The 26911-nt window shown below is 30.7% G+C and overlaps 2 protein-coding genes across 2 annotated transcripts in view; one reads left to right on the forward strand and one right to left on the reverse strand.

Annotated features, from left to right (window-relative positions):
• Positions 1 to 26911, forward strand: part of LOC127701324 (mitochondrial ribosome-associated GTPase 2-like) — a 560717-nt gene that overhangs the window by 72188 nt on the left and 461618 nt on the right. The window lies entirely within an intron of this gene.
• LOC127701370 (interferon regulatory factor 8-like) lies at positions 1145 to 20149 on the reverse strand. The gene is made up of 11 exons (XM_052205266.1): positions 20053 to 20149; positions 19398 to 19578; positions 17467 to 17644; positions 16813 to 16898; positions 16200 to 16248; positions 9130 to 9237; positions 7732 to 7788; positions 7100 to 7230; positions 4400 to 4557; positions 2306 to 2561; positions 1145 to 1558 (listed from the first exon to the last, which is right to left on the reverse strand). Exons 1-11 carry the CDS (start codon positions 20100 to 20102, stop codon positions 1439 to 1441), a joined length of 1374 nt encoding a protein of 457 aa, XP_052061226.1. The 5' UTR covers positions 20103 to 20149; the 3' UTR covers positions 1145 to 1438.

The following is a 26911-nucleotide window of genomic DNA, read 5'->3' on the forward strand; positions in this document are numbered from 1 at the left end:
GAATGACATGTTTCTGAATATCCACAATATCAAGTTATTATTCAACCAAATTGCAGTTATTTGTAAGTGACATCTGCAATATGTAAAACACAAATTTATTCATAAAATAATAATTTAGTTACAAGAACTGCAAACACAATCTGAAAATACTTTGTAGTATTGTAATTAGATTTAACTTCTGTACGGCGGAGTAAAAACATCATTAAAAAAATAAATTACCATTTTTGAGCTTCTCCCAAACTTAAGACTATAATATTTGAAAGACTTTTAGGGCATTTCGTTAAGAGTGATTTGGGGGTATATTAGCGAAATGGAATACTAATAAATGTAATATGAACATATACTTAAACATTCATACCACATCACTTTTATCATGATAACAGATTCAGTGAGCACGACAGCTGTTTCTAGAATAATCGAAGAGGTTAATGCCACATACACAAAACGTTTTAGACCATCAAAAAGAAAAGGCCATATTAGCCAGGAATAATTATCTACCGCCAACTTTGCTTGATTTGTAACTTTAGTAAGTTCGATTAAATGATTTGTATGTAAATAAAACAACAAAGTGTCATTCAAATATTGACTGTACCGAATTATTTGACGCGTGTCCATTGGTAAGTCACAAGACCATTACATATCATTTCCCCTGAGCAGGACTCGGAAGAGGCTTTATCAAGTAAATATGAGACTAAGCATAAAATAACAGAAAGAGAAAAACTTAGTACTTAAGAGCATTTTAAAGAGAAAGAGAACCTAAGGAACAGATAAAATGGTCATCATTAATATTCCAACTGTCAGTTTATTTCTTAAAATCTGCAGATGTTAATCTCTGCCCATAGTCTCAATATAGAGACAGGCAGATATTACAATGTGCAGATTGAGAAAATAGGTTATGTAATATGTGCAATTGCAATATTTTTGAAGATGAACACCATTTTTAGAATGTGATAGGTTTAGTGATGTAAGAAAACAATATATTCAGAAATATTACTGACAAAAACCATCCACTTTTAAACTTATACTGTTGCTTTCAGTTCACAATGTGAAAGAACTTAATAATTTTGGAAATTTTTTTAGCAGTATTGAATAAATCAGTAATGTGTAGTTGTATTCCTTATTTATCACCATATGATTAATGTCATTCTCTGCCATATGAGTATTTATAATTATTTTTTATTAATATGACACTTATGTATTTGAAAAATTTAATGTAAACATGTATATTCTATGCTTCTGAATAAAGTATTATTATTATTGTATAAAGGAGACTGGTATAGAGTGCTACTGAATGCTTTTATCCATTTTAATTAGCATAATCATGTATGAAATTTAAACATGTACAATTATTAATCTACGGTACAAAAATATTGACAATTTATCTGTTTTTAAGTAACCAATCACATATTTAAAAATCTGTTTTGTAAATACAAATGCATTATGTACATGTGTAACCATTTAACTGTTTAACAGCTTCTTGTCTGTGTCTCAAGAATTGGTCAATGTTATCTGATCTCGATATTTCAATATTTGGAGAAAGTGGACTTGAGCAAGTTACCTGTAAAAAAAGAAGAAAACAGTTCCGTCAACTAAATAAGTATACAAAGTCATTTTCATAATCAAGTAGTTTTAAAAAAAATGAATAAGTGATTCAAACGACTGTTATTGCTTAAAAGTTAGATATTATTAACAATAATAATGAAAACGTCATTAAGACAAGAACAGATTGCGACTGACTAACTGACAAACTCTTTAACTACTTTGCTGTGGAACATTAATGATTCAGTCAAACAAATGAAAGTCCTGTTAAGAAAATTGTTATACTCCTTCTCTTATAATAAATAGCTGAGAATCGAAAGTATCTGTACAAAAAAAAAAGCCCACCAAACACCTAGAAGTTTCCCTTCTTTAGAAAAAGAAGTCATTGACGCTTTGTCAATACGATGGCCACTATGCCATTAAGAACTGTTTATGTCATGTTTAACTGAAAAAAGGGGTTTGGAAAGTCGAATATTTACTAGGAAACTAGTTAACATCCACGTGTATATAAGTCTTTAGGCACCTTGTGTCTTTAGGCTAGCGTCACAGCATAATAATTTTGAAACTCGTCGTTGTCTTCAAAAAAAATAACAAGGTGACCTGGAGCTAAAAGTATGTGAGATCGAGTTTCTCAACCATTCGCTGAAGGTTAAACGCTAGACAGTACGCAAATAAAACTAAAATGCATGGAATTTTACGGATGTATTGTAAGTTGAGTTAAGTCCCTTTAAACAAACACACAAAAAAATAACTGTTAATTTCATACCTTACACAGTTGTTGATATGCCTGTTCCAGGTAGATTTTTGACCATATTAGATTGTTTCTGAATTCAGTTTCCCCTCCACACCACTTTTGACCAAAGCTGATCATAACCTCTGCCGAAGGACGTGGTCCTTTATCATTTATATATCGATGTAAACTGGGCTCAAACCAGTTAAAGTAATCGAATATTATAGTTGGTTCATCCCGGTTCAATTTAACCGGCTCTGGGGAATTGTGTAGTTGAACAAATATGGTACATCTAAAATTTATAACAGAAAGTTTTTTGGTTTTCTTCTATAACACTAACGTAAAAGATATACACGTTCCAGTGAAAAATGGTGTATGAAAGTAATAAACACAACTACTATAGAAAAAAACCAGAAATTACAGATTTAGTCAATCGTGCGAGGATTCTCGAATACTCAGTTGAGTTGAATGAATAATAACCAAACTGTAATTAATGATAAAAGTATTTTGGAATAACGAATTAAAAGAATGCCGTTGAACTACGCTCGGTCAATATCTTTGATGGCAGACAGTTTAGCTATATATTGTAGCGCTTGCTTGTTATCTTTTCTGGCAGACTGTTGATATTATGTAATAGTTATACACCGAGTTATACGGAGGCCGGAGGGGTTTCTTATCCAGACACGCCGTATCCCGAGGTGTATAACTAACTTCCACCCAATTCTAAACCCTATATTTGTTAACATTGGTTATTAAATGAAAAAGAATGGATAGCATATTTATTGACAAAATCGAACCATGAATTTTAAGAAAAATATTTTTTGTTTACATGAAACCCCACTGTAACCTTACTTTGGCTATGTTCTTTCAAACTTTGACAAGTGAGTAGATTTTACAAATGTCAAAGTTGCTGTTTTGCATATTCCCGTTAAATCCTGGTGCAAATATGGATCAAAAGTTCAAGGTTGACCGTTTCGTGCATTCTTATCACAAAAAAAAATACATCATGCTCCTTGTATGCAGTTGTCAATATGGACGGGTATAAGACGGACAACATTTTGAGTTAAGCGTTGGATTTGGTAGAAAAGACTAAAGATAAAGGCAATAGTATAACCCAAAGTACTTACCTGTATCAGTTTAATGAAGGTAATCATAAATGTATTTTTTATGTGACGGTTTAAAAAAAAAAAAAAGAAGCCCCCCCCCCCCCCCCCCCCCATCTCGAGAATAATCAAACATTCATATTCGGACACACTGAGGGATAGGTGTGTTTGGATTAGAAACCCGACGACCGGGATCCACGGGGGGGGGGGGGGGGGGGGGGGTCCGGGAGTTAGAACCCTGTTTTTTTTTAAGATCAATGCTTTAGAATAGAGACATGTGACTGGGATCAAAAATTTTACCTTCAAGCAAAGGAGTATTTAGGGAGCAACCATTTTAACTTCAAAGGTTTTTTTTGGGGGGGGGGGGGTATGTTTTTTGTCGGAGTCAGAAATTTAGTTTTTCAACGCTATCAATCAAATTATTTTTCCCTTGAAGGATTTTTTTTATTCAAAATAGATGCTTAATATTTTTTCGCTATTGGAATTTCCTAAAATGTTTTTTTTAATATCTTGAAACAACTTGTAGTGAACACTATTAGTAATTTCTTATGTTCATGCTATTTAAAAAAAATAATCAATTTCTATTGTAATGAATAACAATGGACTTTGTTTTCGGGATGTAGAAGCAGGGGTTTCCAGAAACCCCGCTCGTCACACCCTGTGGTCAAAATCCATTGTTATTCGTAACAATAGATCTATTCAATTTACACTTGTTTCAGAAATAGAAACTATGAAGTATAACAATAGTTATGGGGTGTAATAGGTGTGAAGCTATATACTTTGATACTGGCTTCAATATACGAATATTGTTATAAGAAATTTGCGGTGATAAAATTGAGAGCAAATTCATTTACAGAATCGTCGCTCGTTCTCCTCATGCATAAACTTTTTTTCAAATCTTCGTTGTTGGATCTAAATTTCAAATTCACTAATGTTGAGCAACATTCAATATAAGATATAAAAAAAACTAATATGATGAGTCATCATTTATAAAGCGTTGAAATAAAATTCTTTCTATGTTTGTTACCTGCATTTTCTAGTAGCAATGATCTGACCATTCTGAACCCTGATGATTATCCCACGATCGAGGTAATTCAGCAATGTAAGTGTCATTTCTTCTTGCTTTTTGTTTTCCAAAAAACACAACGGAAAATGCACTTGATCAACATCATTTGGACCATATACCTGTGAAAAAAAATATAATTTACTTTATTATTGACAGAAAGTATGAAAGTATTGACACAAATGATATTTATTTGTTATCTTTAGTTATATATCGTGCCATAATTCTAAAAATGCAGTGGTTATCATGTTTGTTTTCAAGCTGTACGCTAAGCAAAATTGTAATTTATGAGATAATACACAGTCTAAGCACTATAATGTGGCCATAGACAAATTAAATGATAAAAGTTTGAAGAAAATAAAAATACAGCTCTTATGAATGATTTCTGAAAATAATTTAAAATCATACTAGTTTCTTATTTTTTAACAAAATAGATAAATTTATAGAACATTCGTAATTAATAAGTCATCTGAGTTATCATCAATCATAATGCAAAGTTAACAAAAAGCTTTTAGAAGCAAAGATGTTTTTGTCTCTTATTTCCAAAAATCCCACAAATAAATATGCAGTTATAAACAAAATTGTAGTAAAAATCTAAAACTATTTTTTGCTGTTATTTCGGATATACACCCATACATTAAAAAGAAAGACGAAGTCATATTTTGCGTTTATTTTACCATCTTTATAAACTTAAAAAGAAAGCTTTCAGTGAATGAAAATAGTAGCTTGCACTTGATGACATAGTCCGATTGTGAGGTCATAAAGAAGATTTGTTAGATATTCAGTGAAATCATGATTCATTCAGGAACAAAAGTACTTGCGACTTCCAAAAAGTAAATAGATAAATACAAAAAAACTGAATTCCTGTTTAAGTACATTTGTGATCGAGAGTTGAACTTTAAATTAATTTCAATTATTTATGAGTCCTACAGTAATTTGCAAAATGTTGCCATGTTTTTAAATTTAATGTTATCTTCGGGTTTAAAGGCTCTTTTTTAACTTCATATTTGATCGGGTCTTTCAAATGTTCTTGTTCGCGCGTCATTGGTGAATCTTATCTAGACGAAACGCTTGTCTGACGTACCAAATTATAAGCCTGGTAGGTTCTATGAGTTTTATTAATATCATATATTATAATTGTTTCAAATGTACATTCCATTCTCTATTCTATTAAATCATAATCTCACATCCTGTTTTTATTTCACTGTTGGGAATCAAATCTATTTAAATTTCCACAATCACTTTTATTTTCAGCACCTTGAAATTACTTTCTTATAAGACGACTGTTGATTTCGATAGCGCTTAAAAATGGGACGAAAAAGATTTTGTAGGCGTTCACATGTCTTAACTCCAAAAATTTTCAATTATTACCAATTCTTAACCCCCCCTCTCCCTATTCAAGGTGATGCATAAAATTCATGAAAGATACAGATTTATCCATGTGTAAACGTTTATGATGATTCCATATCTTTCCTTGAAATGATTCAACGATGTTTAAATTACAACGGAGTTGTTGTTATAATAACAGTGGAGTATAAATACTAAAAAAACTCATCAAAGATACCAGGCTTATACGTTTGTACCCAAGATGAGCGTTTTTGTCTTCAAAAGACTCGTCAGTGACGCTCGAATAAAAAGATTTATAGGGGCAAATAAAGTACGATGTTGAAAAGCAACGAGGACCTAAAATTCCGAAAGTTTTGCCACATACAGCTAAGGTAATCAATTCATGGAGTAGAAAAGCCATTGGACCAATGTTAAATACGCGCCTTCAACCAACAGTATCATACACTGGGAGTTATTTGGAAAAGCCAGTTTACCACTTAAAAATCACCAAAAGGAATTTTTTTTTAAAAGTAAACAATTTTCTATGGGCACTTGTAATTTGAAATTAAAGAGGATTTGACAATTAACTTTTGTTGACAAAGGTTGATGTAAACATACTTTACATGCTTTTTAACCCAAAAGTAAACACTTGAAAGTTGATTTAAATTCAAAAGAGTTTATATAGAGATGTATAATAAACTGTCAACAGTGCTGCACGTTTTAACAAAATGTCCTCACATAAAAATAAAAACCACCTACACTACGCCAACAATCGCACATAAATCTTTACAGCTTATCTTTAATTATTATTTTTAGCTTTAGATAAAAAAAATTGAATTGGATGACCAAATACGTAGACACTGAACACGGAAATTATATCTAACAAAAAAATGGTTTTCTACTTCAATTTGTTTTAATTTGTATTCAAAAACAAGTGGGTACTTACATGTAATTTGACATCAATTACTCAACAGTTTCTGAATACTAATTTTCATTTCTGTTTCTTTTACAAAGACAGTGTTGTATTCAGCGTCATATCGCACACAGATGCCGTGCAAGTTTGATAAAAAGCATTTATACATTTATGGAATTTGTTATTGATAAGGGTCGCATATCCACAAAAAAACACATAATCGGTCAAATGGAACGAATGCAAATTAGATCTGTAAGTCATCACTATATACTAATGTACACACTTAGGCGAAGATTAGCAGGCATAACTAAAATAAAATATTTCTGGACAGAAAGACAGGAGTATTGAAAGACTTGTATGGGTAACAGTATATGTATATAAAAATAATTGATGTCATCTCAAGAAAACGAAAACCTGATAACTACCTCATTTTGTAAGTGAACATTTAGTTCCATATCGGAAGGTCCATAATAAAGTCGACATCCTCTAGAGTTATGAACAGTATGGCTTCCAAGATCAACATGTCTGTATCCAAGTTTGAACACCATTGTAGGATCTGCAGGAAAAACAATCATTTACAATTGTCATCTGAATCATTAAAGACAATTAAGGCATATTTCTTTAACCACCAATAACCCAATACATTACTTTATGGAGACAAATGGCCCCGTCAATGGCAGTCTTTTTTGAAATTATATCCTAAAAAGACATATATTTCGGCACAACGAAAGGAGTTTGTCAATGTCGGTCTTTTTCACAAGGTAAGATTTGTTTCGTTGATATATATTGTAATATTAATGGACAAAATTTCGTTTTTTCAATACTTAGCTTTACGGAATCTTTGTACAATCTTTAGACTAGTATAATATTTTGTTGTTTGTGAAACACTCTCATCTCGCATATATGTTGATTTATTGAGCTTGATGTCATTTCAAAGGACAGAATTTACTAATTAAGTATTTTCAACAATTTTCAGTATTTAAAAGAAAACCCAATTTTGCTTTATTTCATTTACGATGGCTTCGAAAAGCCCTCACTGTCCTTTCTTATTTCTTACCGACTTCTCTGTTCTGTAATGAAATCTCGCCTTGGGCAGGGTTAATGGCATTAATTCCTAAAAAAAAAATATATATGTAATTGAATAAGAGAATACTTAGCCACATCTCTGCAGGTGTAGTTGTAACATAACCAACAGAACTGTTTTTGTTTGTTTTCTAAGTTTGTCACTATAATAATAGTATTTAATATCATATTTTGTCTGAATTTGATTAAAAGGTTTTCAAAGAATATGTGAGTTTATTGTATTAATTAATGTCAGTACAATACAAATTTGTACTAAAGTATTTCTTTTTTATGAACTGATTTCAAAACAGAGGTCACTTGGTGCTGCTTGGATTTCACAGAATCCATACCATAATTGACGAAATAATCGCTAAGGAGTTCAGTCACACCTAAGTAAGACGGAACGTCAATTGTAACTACTTTACTTGTTTTGTTATTCAAAAAAGTTATTTAATCTTGACCTAACTTTATAGTATAACAGATTCACGCGTATATATCTGGTTTCTTACAACATTGTGTCAAATTTCTGAACATAAAACAGATTATAAAGGCTAACAGAGATCTCAAAACTGCATTTTTGAATTATTTTAGTTTTTATGTTTAAAGTATAATAAAACAGATACAAAGCATTCTAGATGTCTCTTGACATATACAAATGAATAAGTCAAACCACAAACATGACTGCAATATTTTTCATATCTCCTTGAAAAACTTCGGAAATACCATAATGTGTATAATGTCAATGTGTGCATCTGACTTATCAATGAAAAGTGAGTGTTCAACTTCATTGGTATTCTTTAGTATTCCGACAACGTTTCATATGATATAGATATTTGGAATAAAGAATTGTTTTCTTGACTCGGAAATATGCTTCACAATCTTGCTTCGGGCAATTTTAATACATAGATTTTTGGAAAAAAATACTTGTTTCATATGGTTCGACATAGTATGTTAATTGAGTTGTTGCACGGTAGTGAATAAGCAGTTTGGTCAAATAGAGCTGCACCATGAGCGCATATTACACCCGTCGCTTTTTTAACGAATAAAGTTCCATAACTACTTAATGTCATATCAGAAATTTATAAAAAACAAATATTTTAATAGAGATAAACCAGTCACCAAAATGTCATGAAAATTGCTCAAAGCACTTTTGAGTTACTGTTCGAAAACTGGAACATCCCCCTTTTTATTAATCAAATCCCATAACTCGGAAACATACACATCGAAAGGGAGCTTACGTCAATAGATATAAACAATTCACCAAAGTTTCATGCATATTGGTTAAAGCGTTTTTGAGTTGTGGTCTGACATGTTGACGACGGACGGACAGACGGACAACGGTATACCATAATACGTCCCGTAAACGGGCGTTTAAAAATAAAATAAAACATACCATCAGCCGTCTTGGCAAGTCCATTTGTTATTGGTTGCATTCGAAGATCTCTTAAATCTGACGGTAGATTGCCTGATGGTATTATGTTTTCATCTATATCAATTTCACCTGAAAGAACAAGTAATTTAGATTTAAAACAACGTCACCGATTTGAATATACCCCTATTTCACAACCCATCCCATAAATGAAATGTTCTATATACGCATTACATTCAAACTAACACCATGTATATGCATACGTCTTTTTCCAATAAAGCCTATGTTTAAAGTTACAGAGTAATTTCTAATGCAGCTCTATATAATTTCCATATCCTTATTATTTCAAATATTGTTTAATTCAACCTCGAAATCTTTTGTTATTTTCTAAATTAGGAACGTTCAAATCTAAAACTTTGAAAGGGTGTATAAATACGAAACTATTTAAACGACCAAATAAACTCATCATAGATACAATCACAGAAAAAGGGACATACAAAGAATAGCAAAATCCACCTCAGTGTCGACTTTGTCTTCGGGAGTTGGAACCTTAGTTTCTTAATATTTTCTAAATTTATCAACGGAGTATTTATAGTAGGTATATTATAAATCATGTCAGTATCGAATCACTGACTATCCAGCTGATCATACCATCAGGGACTAGCAGTCAACCAACGGCGGTATCGATCCAGTGCTAGAAAATATCAAATACACCCTTTATATAAAGACAACTTGTACAATAGTAGATAACTTGTCATGATTTTATTGATAAGTCTTAATTTCCCCAAAAGATGTAGGAAACAATAACATTTTGGAATTGTTCTTCAATGTTGTATTCTATTTTTACCTTGCAACTGCTTTGATTAGACCGTCACTGATGAGAGTTATGTACAAAAGTATAACAAAATTACCGAATACCAAGGTAAATTATAAAAGGGCGAATTTCATAATAACTGACAAAATCAAACGTTATCAAGCAACAGAACAAGTGAAAAACAACTGTCATATTCATGATTTGGTACAGGAATTATCCGAGAAAAATGGTGGGTTAAACCTGGTTATAGCTAGCAGAAAGATGAAACGCGCGTCTGGTTTTTGTTTTCTTTCGATTCATGGTATTCGATTGTCCCTTATTATCTTCTCTTCTTTTAAATGGATATTTCAGATAACCTCTTGACGTCAGCGTACTACATTCGCAACTAAAATGGTAAACATGCTTATTTAGTTGACTCGGAAAAAGGCACACCATCCTAAGTAGGAGGCGACAGGTGTATACAGATGATTAAAGGAGTAGGCACGGTAATACCCCTTTTTTGCCCCAAAATATAGAGCTTTTACAAAGTCGTTAGAAATGTAAACTTTTAGCTATTTATTGGAAAGTAGAATACTTTTGTTTCATAAATATGGGCTGTTTTTGACAATTCAATGGACATGCATCAGGTACTAGCATCATTAATTCATGCACAAATGCTGAAATCTTCACAATTTTAGCATGTGTGATAATTTTAAGACGGTATTTGTCTAAATTGGAAGTGGCCACACTTGTGTTCAGTCTTGATATTCTAATAAATATTGTATTTAATGATAATACATTATATATATAAATGTTGAGACTGAATACGAATGCGGCCACTTCCATTTTAGACAATAAGCGTCTGAAAAGTGACGTTTTATGGCATATTTAATAGATTTTTCATATTTAACCTTGAATTTGAGAGTCTTTAATGACCAAATCAGTTCAAATCTTTAACAGAAACTAATATAATCGACTGAAGTAGACATTAAAGTACTTAAAACATGTCAAACATCTTTCATCAGGTGTACTTCGAATTTTAGGCCAAAATTAGCCCTTACCGGACCTTCTCCTTTCGAAAATCCATTTATATACACATCAAGATAAAACATAGGGATTTGCATAATGAAAATAGTAGAGGCAATAACTTATCAAATATACCAGGCTTATAATTTAGTACGCCAAATACACCGTTCCATCTACACAAGACTCGTCGGTGACGCTAGAATCAAATTAATTAAAAAGCATTTAAAACCAAAGATCCCAAACAGTTGTGCCAAATTTTGTAATAGCCATCTAAACCTGGGGTGTTTAAAAACCTTAGAGTTCGCCTGACAAATTCTTATTTTAAGAATCAATGTTTATCCTGATATCCCTTTACATCCCCAAAGACTAGTCTTAGCTGAAAAGCAACAACTGAATTTTACACCACATCAATTACTGGTAGTCGATACGTTTTACTTATAGTCAGTCCGAACGTTATGATGACAAATATATTTGTGGAATAATTTAAGGACTTGATGACCTTTCTGTATCTTAAACTATTCTAATTTGACATTTACATTAAAAAAAATACATCTCCTTTGTATATTTTGCCGTCTAAATATTATGTTGTGAGCGTGTGTGAATGATAATTTGAATTAAAGAAAAGGGCTTCAGACTAAACAAGTCAGACTAATATGAATATGTAATCCGGCAAAAATAATTTTTGTTTATGGTAAGTATTGTTTAAAAAAATTTGCCATTAAAATGTATATGAAATTAAAATAATCTCCTTAGCTGCCTGTCACATTCTTAAAAGAAATGCAATCCTACACAGACATTTAGTTTAGGCCTTTTGCAACTGTTAAGATTACTGGTGCATCAGGTACTTGGGATATAAACTAGAAGTAGAAAACTTTTCTATAACTAACACTAATTTCACGATGGATTATTGAAAATGCATTTACAACATTACTTGGAATTCCGATCTTAAACACTATATGTTTGTGCTCTATTCATGTCAAAGAAAAAGCTGTGCTGGCTTACGTATTTTCCATTTCAGTGTTACCAACAATTCTACCAGATTTTCCAAGTAAATACGAGATACTTAAAATGAGAAGATTACTGAAAATGTATTGACATTTAAAATAAATAACAATACAGCAAAAAAAAAAAACATCTTTTGAAATCAAGCAAAACATTTCACCTTGACACAATTGTGATATCTTACAAAAAAATAACATGGAAGTATTTTAATATAATCAGGTATTAATTTCCCTTCAAAATGTAAATAATATAAAGTCATACACCTGTCACGGAAGGAAGGTCACTCTGGTATTGTATTTCGAGACCTCCAAAACAAATTTGAGAAATCAACAAACATGTTAACAACCCTTTGATGATACATAATTTACTATGAGAAATATGGGATTTAAAAGAGATTATCGAGGATATCGAATAATAAAGGAACGCTGTAAAACAAAATTCTAGATATGACAAGTATATCAAAAAGTCCGCTCAACAAGTAATTTATGAATGATAGATAATATAACATTGACTATGAATTGGGAAATTAAGTTCTCTTTTGCCATGTTGGACTAATAAACTATTCTAGGACACCGCATCAACAATTGTAATAAACTCATTTCTATCATACTGCAAACTGTTTTAGCTGATTTTGTAGATAAAACGTACATATCGCAATAGTTTACAGCATTCAATTCAAATCTCACAATTATAATGTATGCAATACTAATCAGTAATATTGTCATATTCATACAGTAGACAAATATTGCGTGATAAGCCCATATTTATAAACTAAAATGTCAAATCAATTAGTTGCATTGAAAAACGACTAACAACGCATACTAAGATCTTTAAAGAGAAGTTAAAATTTGTACAAAAAGTATCATTAAGATAATAACCGGGAAAAGATGCGCATTTAAATGATTGAATTTCGTTTAACCTTCTATAAATTTTCATTTTGAAGATTTTTCCTATGAATTTTGGAAACATTTAAAATATTGGTAACGAAAAACAATTCTTAAAACGAAGATACAAATGCAAGCATATCTAGATTTCTGCATTCATTTAATCGAAGAATTTTATTTTTATTGCAGGGATTTTGTGTCATGAATTAATACATCATATCCCATATTTCATACTCGCAGGTACATAAACTGATCATAAATAATAGTATTAAACTTTTGTACGCCAGACGCGCGTTTTGTCTACAAAAGACTTATCAACAAAAAGGCCAAATAAAGTACGAAGTACATATGAAATAAATAGATCGATTACTTACTCCACCAACTACTAACAATGACAACTAATAATATAGGGTTATAGGTTATAGCACTTATATTGAGGAATTTTGTCCAGATCAGCATATTAAATTGTACAAAATTGCGAATGCAATATAAAAAAGAGGGGGGGGGGGGGGGGGGGTGGGTGGGGGGTGGGGGTGGTTAGCGCAATAAACTTTTTATAATATAGTACAAAATTCTCTCTTTCAATTCCTGCAGCTCGGATGCATGCAGTAAAGACGATGCTTATTTACGCTATCTGTTAATCACTCGTTTATTTGCTTGCGTGTAAATATGGTTTGACTTGAAACATCGTAAGTGCCTACAGAATTTTAAGGAAAAAGTATCGAATGCAATTTCGGTAAAGATGCAATATTTTTAACACTTTGGAGATGCTCTCCTCTTAGGTGATCTACTAACAAAAGACCAGTAAAACATTGGCAAATATTGCATTATTATTTTACAAAGAAATCTACATGAAATATTTTACACTATAGTATAAACAAGAATGTGTCCATAGTACACGGACGCCCTATTTTCTATGTTCAGTGGACCGTAAAATTGGGGTAAAAACTCTAATTTTGGCATTAAAATTCGAAAGATCAAATCATAGGGAACATGTCTACCAAGTTTCCATATGATTGGACTTCAACGTCATCAAAAACTACCTTGACCAAAAACTTTAACCTGAAGCGGGACAGATGAACGGACGAACGAACGAGCGGATGCACAGACCGAAAAACATAATGCCCCTCTACTATCGTAGGTGGGGCATAAAAACGATACCCTTTAAATTTGTTGTCTATATAGACATTAACAATAGAAATATGTAGCATTCAATGGAACATGCATTTACTTCCTATTGATGTAATCTTTAATATACATGTAAACCATCTCTCCTTTCATTCTTGTATATTGTATTGTACTGCATTGATAACAACTTTGTGAATGGCAACAATTGAATCTATCTTTTAATAAAGACAGGGCAAAAAGAATCGAAAGTCCTGTAAAACCAATCATTCAACTGCAGGTTAGCGGAAATAAAAAAAAAAAAAAGAAAAAAAAAACAAATTGGTGTAAACAATCTGTATACTTTCCGCATAAGTCCTTATAAGTAGAATAAACCAGGGGACAATAATCGAACCACGAGTCAAAGATTGAACTTAAAACATACTGAAAGAAAATAAAACTGCTCGATAATGTTTTGAATAAAAACATAGTTTCTTCATTTCCATTGAATTTCAGCAGAAAAAATGTCTTTACAAGAAATGCTTAATGACTATTTATATGTTTTCTTTTTATTTCTTTCTAATGTTTTGGTTTCTCCTAATTATATTTTAAAAACCTTATATATACCTCCATATGCTATGGTGGTATATACAGTCAAAAATAAATTGATAGTTTAGGTTCTTGGCTGCATAAAAACGACAAAAATATATACATGTTTAATATAGCTAATATAGCTACGGCAGTCTATTCCTGTCGTAGAAAATTCAACAACTGTTGTCTAAATTTAAGATAATTCTTTTAATTTACATCAATAATTTTTTTATTATGTATTGTTCTAACAGGAAAATCACCTAAAATGGCAGTCTGTTCTGTGTGTAATATAAGGAAACTTCAGTACCAGAGAAAAGAAATCCTGTAGTTTCAATATTCAATAACAGTGTCTATATGCGTATAAATATGTCCTACTATGTTTACAATCGCTCATCAATATAACGTTCCTCCTATTGATTTTTCGGAGAGCTTAACCAAGGACCTGAGATTTTACTTGCGAAAAATAATTTTGATATTAATTAGAATACTTGCTTAATATATGGCAAAACTACACCAAAACAAATTAGTCTAAAGAAAGAAATTTGATATATTAAACATAACATTCAAGGTGTCCCATCTACCTAGATATTACGTTCCAAGTCCGGATATTTTTCATATTTTGGCCAATTCATTCTTAACTAATTTGATTTTTAAAGAAAGTGCTAAGTCATAGGCTTAACGATGTGATATAATCCTCAAACAAATTCAACCAAAAAAATTTCAAAAGAAATAGAGCATTCAAATAGGATTCGCATTAAACGAAACTTCAAAGTCATAAATAATAAAAACACATAGCTGTTTACCTTTTTTTATTTCCTTTTTGTTATTCCACTGATTGGTACTAAAAGGGGAATTTTTATATAAAAACCCCAACTTAACCCCGCCACACGTTCATATGCCTGTCGCATGCCAGGCACCGCTTTTATCTTGATGTTTTTGTCATTAAAGGCATTAGGTATTTGTAGCATATCTTTGTTAGTCTCTTTTTAAATTTATCCACAATTTTAAGACTCGGGACAATCGAGAGCTTAATATATGTTATAGATATTATTCTGTTGTTGATGACCGAGCATGACCTCTAGAAGTCGATGGGTTGCTGATTCATTGACATATACCAACAGCTCTTTTTTCATATTAAATTCAAGTTTACTCTATATATATTGAAGTTAAGATAAGAACAAGAAAATATGACACATTTCCATGTACAGTGACTCAAATACCCGAATTTGGTACAAACCCTAATTTGGCATACATTTTAAAACGTAAGCATCTTTAATGAACATATGTACGCACTTATACGTTATTGTGGCCACAACTTCAGGATGAGCTTCCTTAAACAAAACTTTGACCTGATATGGGACGGATGAACGTCAGACACACAGACCGGATTATGTCCCCAACTACAGTATGGGGCAAAACAAAATAAATTTTCACTTAATAAATTTTCTATAAAATATTCGATATCTTCCAAAACGAAATGAAACTTTACTAAACGAATGAAATACAAATATTGTAATATTGTAATAATAGAAAATTGGTAAGATGCACTTAATATAGTGTCGGCTCAATAGTCAAAGCAACCACGGGAAAAAGGAAACTGCACACCTTTTATCAAAATACGTAATTAAAATGAAAAGTAGTTTTGCATTCTGTACATACTACACAATTATTTTTAGTTATGATGTAATACATACCTTTGATTACCTTTTCCGGCATAGAATTTATCTCTACATTCTGGTCGTCCTACAACAAATAATCATTACATTATACATATGGATGTAGGTAAAAATTGAGGTGGTGTGTTTTAACCAAGGGTTCTAATTAGTAAAGCCTTTTCGAAAATCTTATGAACGCCTCCAAGATTCAGTTGACCATTACGAAACAATTACGTAAGAGATGTACACGAATATGTTTCGTTTGTTGAAGCAACAATCCAGACCTCCTTTTCCCAATTCCTTTGTTCATTCCCGATGAAGGTAAACCCATGAAATTGTTTCAGACGTACCAAATTTATAAAGTGTTATTTTCATTTATGACAATGACTGAATGAGAGCAAATGTTTTACTTGTCATAAACTTTACGCCAGGTGCCTTTATATAACAGGAACAGGAACTGCTCATCCTCCCGGAGCACATATCAATCTTCTTTTAATACAATCACTTTAAAACATAAGGAAACACTGTAATGAATATTTGTGTACAAAACTTTTGTACGTTGCGTTACCAGCTGTAAGTAATTGCAGAAAATAGTTGTTGTACAATTAAAATAAATATTCAAATATATAAGAAGATCTATTACTATTTGTACCATCATATTGTAGTCTTGTGATGATGTTGGGGAGTTCGAGTCGTCATGATGATCAATCACTGGTTCTTTATTCGGGTATGTGATTTCTAAAAAGGGAACATTTATAAAATAAACATTCAACTAAAATATATAAGGTTTCATACAATTCATGTTCGAATATGTTCGGCAGTTATATGACCAATACAATAGCAGTTTAAAAGTAAATAACTAGTAAACAAAAACATCTGCTAACAAACAGTCTTCGTATTTTCAATCCAATTTTCTGTATTGAACTTGACTGAATAATATTTAAGGACACAATGTTATTAATATTGCTAATATGAACCTAAAACACTATCAATGCAATGTACCATACAATTCAATTAAAATTATAAAAAAAACACAATTGTACAGGTTTGTTCTTGGAATCGTTCCTTTTAGAGTTGATGCAGTTCTCTCATGTATTGGTTGTTATATCGATATATGAGATTTGAACATCGATAAGCTACTGTTGCTTTGATTTAAATTTAAGTTTGATGTTAACCGTAAGCAAATGAACGGATATGTTTTTTTACAGGTCCTATCATCATCAAAATGTCGTTTGATTAATAAAATTAATGACAATTTGTTTAGGAAATAATAATTACACCCTTTCATCAAATAACATATACTTACCATGTTTACTGAGAAATCTATAAGATCTATATGGTTCGGGACCATCAAGTCTTCCATAAGTTTTCATTTCGTGAATATCTGGAAGTTTGTTCAATGCACATCGAAATCTTGTTTTCCACGTTGGCCAATCTGACTGATCGACTCCTTCTCTGAATCTTCCTGTGTGTAGAGCCCATTCCTAAATAGTGATAAATTAGTATATATCTTTATTATTCTGATTTAACATGAAGTTCTACATGTAATTCAAAGGACACCAAAATCGGAATTACAATAAAATGGGTTGGGATGGGGACATGCGTAGGTTGATGCCCATTTTCAATTAAAAAATAATGAATAACATCACAGACCTGTAATAAAAAGTTTCTTTTTTATCTAATGTGCTACAATGTTAAATAATTTAGCAACTACAGGGCTTTCATTTTTCATAACTCTTTAACTACTAATGATGTGACAAAATCGTGGCATAACAGACTATATTGAAATACACGGCGAACTCGACTATAAAAAACTCATCAACGATACTGGGCTTATAATTTGGTATGCTTGACCCGCGTTTCGTCTTCATTGGACTCACCTGTGACGCTCAAATCAAAACAGTTGGAAAGTCTTATCAAATACAAAGTTGAAGAGCATTAATAAAAGCATATGGCATCATTATTAAGGTATGACACGGGTTGAAGAAATAATAAAGGGTTATGCGATGTCAAATTGCTGAAATGCATAAATATGAAATGCAATGAAGTTCAAAACCAAAAGGACATAAATAGAACACCGAAACCGTCTAAGACTAAATGTGTCAGAGGAAGATGTAACCTTAATTGCCGCAGTAACTATTCTAAATAATCTAAAGCATTAATCATTAGAGCAATTAATATTAAAAATCTTTGCCTCAAAAATTAATCATAAGATATATTTATTTTAAAAATATTTGCATAACAATAACCAATGTAATTTATAAGGTTATAAAGAAGTTTCGATTGTCCAAACGGAAACATAGGTGGAGATTTTGGTTTCGTCTCCCGGCTGAACTAGATTTGTAAAGCAAAAACTCCCGAAAACCGATTTGCCTTATTTGGTAGGCAATTTTGAAGTTCAATGATAATAATCTTTCAACGTGCTAAGATGAATATGTAACTTCTAGTATTCTATTAAATTTTACTCTATACTTGAATGTTGGTTAACGTCCAGCTGATGCAAAAAGATGTTTCAAAAAGTGTTATATTAAAAAAAAAATCTTTGACCATTTTTACAATAAAAAGCTTGCTGCAGTGAAAATTTCAATTGCAGAAGACATCATTTTAACATAACTTTAGCTATGAACGCGTATTTTGTATTCATTAGATCACATGATGACTAAGAAAAAAAACCAACATAGTCAGAATATTATTTTTCCAAATCTACAACTTTATGAATTAAAAAATGAGTATGCTGAATCTGCAATTAAAAAGTACTACAGTATTGACTTAAGTTATGAAATAAATGTTTGGTATCCTTTTCATGGAGCACAACGCGTGTGCTACTAGAAATAACTTGATCAGGTACGCTCGATTCGAGAGTTTGCATACAATGCATTGACGGTTAAGTTTGTTTAATTTGAAACTGTTTAAAGTTAGCTTTTCCGGAGAGAGTTATGTGAAGCCATTGTCTTGATCTGCAGCAGACTAATAACATATTCTCTCAAACAGTTTCAATCTTTTCTAACATATGAGAATACAGCAAACGAATGTTTACCTTACAGGAAAGATTTATGCAAACAACTTTTCAATTAACAGCAAAAATATAATCATGACAAATTAATCAAAATAAAATCATTATAAAAACTCCTAAACGAACAGAAAGTTTTTTCAAATGTAAAAAAATATAGAATAATCAAATCTTTTTTGAAACATCTTTATTTTTTTATGAAAAGGATAATAATTATTATTTCTTGCCTTAAAGATCTGTGAATCTTGTTCATTCCAATCGTGTTTCCCTCCGTGTTTCCAAGGAACTTTAAATATCTTTTGGTTTCTATCTATCCATTCAAGTCCTCTAATTTGTCCGGCCTCAATTTTTGCTTCTAACCATGGACGCATACGCTGTCGAGTGTGTGGATCCATTCTCTTAGGAGCGCTTAAAATAATAAAAAAAGAATTTGTGTGAAGTTTGTAAAATACTTATTTGGACTGTTATATTTTTCATTTTCATTTAGTTAATAGTACTACAATAAAAATTTATTGATGAGTAATTAACCAATGAAGTATATTAAAATTTCCGTAAACTTGCAATCAAATTAATTGTTTTAATTGAATGATTATGTATATTGTTTGAATATAAGGAACCAATTAAAAAACGAAATAAAATAAAATGTATTAATTTCATCTCCTTTTTCGTTTTCAGTATTTGTATTGTTTTCATTTTCAAGCGGAAAGGTGACTTCGAAGTCATGAACATTCAAATATGTGATTCACTGACTTCAATACACATGAAGGTAATCCTTGTAAAAACAATAAGTACTTAAATATCGAATGAAATAAAATGCAGTGCATTTACTGTTAAATGAAACGCCAGATGTTGCACTTCTGTTGAATGACCAAAACTACTTACATCCTATAATTATTTCTTGAATACATTTTAGTGTAAAAATGTTCTGCCATGAAATATATGTGTGAATACTTAAAATGTCTTCAGGTTTTGATTCAACAACTGAAAAACGGACAGATATATAGCAATATCTAATCATCGGGAATACTTCGGATGACTGCTCACGGTAGTTTCCAATTTTAGTGCTCGTCCTACGTATAAATAACTGCATGGAATTCCCCTTTTACACGACATATGTATTGAAATAATATGCTCAGAATAGATAACATATTTAAAAACTTGGGTTGCCCCGGTAATCGATTATTTAAATTTTAGGGCTAACGTGTTTAGTTTAATATAGTTAACAAATAAAACTGATTTCTTAAAAATTTTAAATACAAATAAAATTTACTTCAGAGAAAATACTACATATTAAGAAAAAAATAATTCCAAATAGCAAAGAAACAAACAATCTAATTATTCCTTTTTAACCAAGTCAATCAACGTATATCCTTTCCTGTTGGAAAGTTGGACTGGATTACGCTCCTAAACCATTTTACCTGGATTTTTATTTAACGGTAGGACATCTTAATGCAAAGTATCATTAATCTATATAATCCTTTTTTTATATAAGCACATACTTCTTTAATTGAATCGTCTTTTTCACAGATCTGAATTCAATATAATGATTGAATGAAGGGACAATTTCATAAGGCAAATATGTGAAACTCAATCCCAAAACATTAATGATGATATCTATCAACATTGTGAACATGTTACAGAGTTATTTTAGAGATTAAAAAACTGTCTGATTTTCGAATTAAAGAGAAAAGAAGTGTCTTAAACAGCAAGTACCGCTGAATAAAATGTACTTTTTTAAAAAGTTTTATGTAAAACATTGAAAAACTGTTACGATATCATTTAGACTCCTTCATATACTATTTTATTACGTTTCTTAGGAATGTGGATCCATTTTGGACGCTATTATTCATAAAGTGTTATTTTCATTATCATGTATTGTTTGACAATTTTCTGATTATGAACCTGTGAGTAAAACAAATATTGGGTAAATTTGGGTAAATTGGCCATAACCTTTTAAATAGCTCTTTTAGAGAACATTTTATGAATACAATTACAACAAAGAAGTTAACAAAAGTCTACATCAATGATCTTCCAAGTATTTTTCTATGTTGTCGAGATATACACAACAAAGAGATGGAAGATACCTAGGAAAAGTTCAAAACTCACAAGCCGAGGAAAAACTAACAACGCCATGGTTAAAAACGAAAGACGACCGAAAGACAAACAAGTCCACAAAGAAAACTTATATACGAATACTTACAAAGACAAAAGCAAGAATCATTCATCAATTATATATTTTGATATTTTAACTAAAACGATATTTGCATTAATTTAAAAACATGTTTCCTAGAAATATTTCCGTCTAAATTTCCGGCAAATATTTTATTTGAGGGGAGACCTCTTCAGTGATTAAAAATCATGCAGTAGAGTTAACAATTAAATTTGGAAAATAGTATTTCTTTTACAGCCAATTCTTATTTGTATTATATCACTGAAAAGAAGGGACCGGGAGAGTTTATTCATAACATTACGATTCCTACTCAGTGAGGCATTCGTTACAAGACACCAGCTAACACCTAGTTCTCGAATGCCTTTCAGGTAGAAAAAAAAACGTATTTTTAATGTCCACACTTTTCATTTATTTTCTCCTAATAAATTGCTGCTTAAATTTATTTTGTGATCCTTTAATTCAGAGATTCGAATAACAATTTTAACAACTTAGCCTATTCAAACTGTAAAAAGACTTAAACAGAATGTTAATTCATTTTAAACTGTTAAAATTGAATTTCAGAAGCGGTCGCAGGCATACATAATTTGAACAAATGTTCATCAATATGATATATTGTGTCCAGCATTTTTACTCGCATATTGACTGAAAGGGTGAACATGACTTATTCCTTTATTGTTCAGTCTTTGAAAAAATGAAAACAACAGGTTCAGGTCAAAATTGCCGTTTCAGTTCAAAGTCGATTTACCAGTGCTCAAAGATCAGATTTGAAACTGCAATGTTGCGAAATTTAGTCTTGATTCCATGTAAGCTCTATATCATTTAGTTCACAATATATATAATTCCTTGTGATAAAACATGGGAAATAATTTCTAATAACGGAATGTATCTGTATGTCTCTCATGTGCAGCTCTAGTGCTTTGTCCGATTTCGGACAACACTTTAAATATATAAATGAAAATAAAATGATTCGATTTAATTAAATATATTATAGAGAAAACTAGAATGCGCATATTTCATATATATATTTCTTACTAACAAATACGAAGACCTAGTATAATTGTTTTATTTTCAAAAGTTTTGTTTTTTCATCTTGTTTTAATAAATATACTGTGCATAGAGAACATAAAAAAAAATATTCAAAAAGAAAAAAACTCTGTTTGCATAATTGGAACTGTTGAATATTTTCTGACTGCTGTCACATGTAGGAAGAAACACATATTTTATCTTGTTATTTTTATCATCCAGCTATACTTTACAATCGCAAAATTACGAAACTATTTCAAATTATATTACCTAGATCTGCCTCAAGATTTGACGGCTACTTTAAATATTTTTTTTAACATAAGGTTGTAGCAGCATCACTGTAGATTGATGATGTAATGATCAGTGGGCTATTGATACAATTAAAAAGCTAACGGTTGGTTATGGCATGAACATTATCTCACTTGTACAAAATGACAAAAAAAGATTTTGCCAAAGTTTAAGATACAAAAGAGGTTATTAAAATCATAAGTCGAACCAGGACAACCAAACCAAAAAAAAGGAAAATTGTCACAAAAAATCAAAAGTAAAAAAAGAGCTAACTACGCAGGTCTAAAATTGAAACATTGTGTGTATAGAGTGAAAAGGGCCAATATGCCAATAAATGTAATGCACGTTTGGCGTACACAATCTTAATCCTGGTATCTATGATGAATCTAAATACATAATATTGTGTATTTCTTTTTTTATAATTGATATTATTATTTTTGTGTTCTAATATATATTCTGTTAAATTTTATTTAAAAGGTATGAACATATTTTTTTTTTTTTAGCTATCCAACTTTTTTTAAACCAGCATATACTAGTTAGAATAAAACTTCATTCTCATCTGAATCAGTGTACACTAGAAATCTGTTTTGATAACTATGCAATTAAATAGGAGGAAATTTATGAAATTAAGCTATACTTCTAGAAATAATATTTTAAAAGTTCTTAGGAAATTACATTTAATATTTTGTTTAGGCATATTCATTCATTTGATCATTTATTCATGCATTCGTTCATTCGTCTATTCAATCATTCAGGTCGAATTTACAAAGTCAGAAATGTGGCAGTTGCTTTTACACTTGTTCCGTTGATTGATAGCATTTGATTTTGTCAGTTTTTATGGACTTTCCCTTTTTGAATTTGCCTTGGAATTTGGTATTTTCGTTATACTTTTTTTTAAGACCATTCAAAATAACCGATGAACTTGATTATTTATGTAATGTATCTCTCTCATGCATATCTCTGATTCCTTTGCCGGGTTTAGCTATACTTTAGATCCTTATTGATTATATCAGCTCTTCAGTGCTTGTATTAGGTTTTGGATTTTCATACATTTTCGCTTAGCGTATAACTGAAGATACATTGATTGTCGAAATGCGCATTTGATGCAGTACAACGGGTTCCGTCTAATGTTATTTGTCGTGGTTTGATATTCTTTAATCAAAGGCAATTAGGAATTTGAGTTAAATTTAACGGAAATATATAATGATATCTTTTAAAATAAAACATAATAAAATATATAGTAGAAAAAAAAAGAAACAACATGAAATGATATAAATAATCAAATATACAAATATACAATAGCATATTATGCAAATAATATTACATAGTATTGTATATTCCATTATATTATATGATATTATATACTACATTATATCATAAGATATGATATATTACATTACATCATACTATATATATTGCATTGTATTGTATAATATTATATTTTACATTTTGTTATAATATAAATACATAATATACAATATCAAAAGGACGGCACAAAGTTAATACAGTCCTGTCATGTTTTATTTTTTCAGATATAATATGTTAAATGAAAGTAAAAGTGATTTTATTGATATATTTCGTATTATTAAATCAATAAAGGGAGATGTACATGAGGGTAGCAAACGCAACAGCACAAAAACAAACTTCCAAACACCTTAAGATACCAAACATGTGCGTCTTGCGTAACAAAGTATAAGCCTGGTACCTCTGATGAGACTTTGCATATCCGTCTGGCATATGCGATTTATAAAAGATATTTTATAGAAATATTTTTAGTGAAATGAAAGAAGGCATTTAAAAATTATGTATTTTTTTCGGAACAAAAGCTTTAATTCCGTCTAGTTGTCAAAAATAACCTAATAAGATTTGAGGTTTCTGTTTCCCCTTTAGTTTAAATGCCCTTAAATTGTTCACACTGTCGACCAATCTGGTCTTACTCCGTCTGGAGTTTGTTTAGAATCTCTTAGTTTTTTTTCTTGGTTTGAATTAGTGGACATCGGCAAAGTACTGTGGTTTGTTGCAAGATATCTTGAAAAGAGTTTTCTGCAGCTGACCGGGCATGAATGCGGAGTGTTTCCCTTTGTAAATTCTTATCGAGCATGCATTTTTTATAATTACTCGAAAGATTTAGATTAATAGATCTTGAGCTAAAAATAAAAATTTATTTAGAAATAAAAATAGTTATAAACACATTTAGATGAACTAAAAAATCATGAACAAATCATGAATTATGCAATTTTACATAAAACTTAGATTAAACTACTAGTAATTCAGACATATCGTACCTTGGATAAACTATCTCTGTAATTTAATTTTGTTGCTTACGCACGTTTTATGCATTTTTCTTCGCATCATTTTGTCTCTAGTGTATATTTGATGAAGATATTCATGAAACGCGGGCTATGCGCATTGAAATCTAAGTTCGATATATGTTTTATTAAAATGTTTTGGTTGTTCTGTGTGCCTGTGCAAGTTTTTTGTCATTTGGGTAGGGACCTACCAAAAAAACAAACTTGTTTTATTTAACGACGCTTAAAACATCCGTGTGTGAAAGACATCAGTGATCTTACAATCGTCCATACTAAATTTTTAGATCAATATTTGATTAACGCCGTGTCACAGAAAAAACCTATATCTTTACGAGAGACCTATTGAAAGTATCATATGTCGAAAAGTATTTAAACTATTGTAACCATTGCAATATAACACTTCTAAAAAAAAAAGAGTCAACACATACATCCGTTTTTTTTTATTATCGATTACGTAATTAAAACAAAAAATTATGCGATTCTCCTTAATGGAGTTAAATCAAGAAAAATGACAAATATGAATATATCTCATCAAATTTTATGGGTTTTCTTGAACAATAAACGCTGACTTTCAGCATCTCAATTTGAATTGAATTTTTCCAACCACAAGATTAGTAATATAGTCTGATGGAAAAGATTCATTCTTTCCCGAACAAACAATAATATGACCGGAAAAAGTATTTGGCATTCCTATGACCTACATACATTATCTCCTGCGGTATATAACCGCGGACGTATTTTAGGGAATAAATGTCTAGGAAATTGTTTCTTAGAAAGCAGGCAAACCTCAATTCAAGACGTTTTAAAATATCATGTATCATTTTTCCAACGCGGATACCATCAAATGTTTTTGAAAGTTAATAGGCGTTCTTATCTGTTTTATATCTTAAAGATTTTTAGTTCGAGGAAAAAGATGAAAAACTCCATATTTAAAGTCTTATAACAAACGCTACATTTATTGTGCAAAACATTCAATGCACTATCTTGAGCCTTTTCAGTAGGAGAGATAAATATCAAAATAAATGCGGTGACGGAATTGCAAGATCAAAAGTTCATTCACACAGAAACATAATAAACAATCAAAAACATACAAAGGATGTACTATTTCTTTAACAGTTTTCTTTTCAGGTCTGAACAACTCATTAAAGATGCCTGATTTAATATAATTAAGTAATAAAAATTGTCTGAAGGCCAATTCCATTACGAAATTGATGATCAAACTTTTCAAAAATGAGTTCACGAATTTTGCAACGGTCATCTATGCCCTGAGGACAGAATACCAATAGCGTTTTGAATTATTTAAACATATAATGTACAGTGAAATAAAAGAAGACAATTTATATTGAGTAATAAAAGCGTACTTATAATGATATAAACATATAGACTTGTTGGCAAGTACTGCAGTCTTGTGAACCTCAAGTGGTCATTTTGTTTAGATACGATCCATCCATTTTGAGAATGTATCAAGCATTCAAATCGCCTTTTTTCTAATCCCTAATACAACAATATTCATTAAGCATTTTAACTCGTAAAGATTCACAAAAGAGCACTATTTTCTATGTTATGTCATTCATATTGAAAATGTCATCGATATAGAAGAATCAAAAGAATTGTTTTGGATAGAATTTATTGTTTATTAAAATACTGTTTCCTTAAGGACTCGATCAGAAAATTAACTTATTTGTCTACATCAATACGACTCTTATATTATATATTCCAACCCCAATAATTTATCTTGAATTTAAAATTTTTAGATGCTTTACTTTTTTAATCACTTTTAATCCACATGGCTTAAACTTTACAATGATTTCTTTAGTGTATTACTATGACAATATATCTTTTGAGAGTTGAATTTTCAGTTGTGTGGATTGACAGCACTATGAAAGAACACCCAAGTTGTGTGTAAGTATTTTTTTCTATTAACAATGAAACCTTTCATACAAAAAAAAAC

The sequence above is a fragment of the Mytilus californianus genome, unplaced genomic scaffold, assembly GCF_021869535.1.
Source record: "Mytilus californianus isolate M0D057914Y unplaced genomic scaffold, xbMytCali1.0.p SCAF_5, whole genome shotgun sequence".
NCBI classification, from domain to species: domain Eukaryota; kingdom Metazoa; phylum Mollusca; class Bivalvia; order Mytilida; family Mytilidae; genus Mytilus; species Mytilus californianus.

Bases quoted from the DNA above. Each gene is read 5' to 3' on its own strand.
- LOC127701370 (XM_052205266.1), bottom strand. From the start codon at position 20,102: ATGGCAGAACATTTTTACACTAAAATGTATTCAAGAAATAATTATAGG. The intron at 2,562-4,399 runs GTAACAAACATA...TATAAATTTTAG, and splicing joins ATTGCTACTAGAAAATGCAG to ATGTACCATATTTGTTCAAC. The intron at 1,559-2,305 runs GTATGAAATTAA...CTTTTTTTACAG, and splicing joins CATATCAACAACTGTGTAAG to GTAACTTGCTCAAGTCCACT.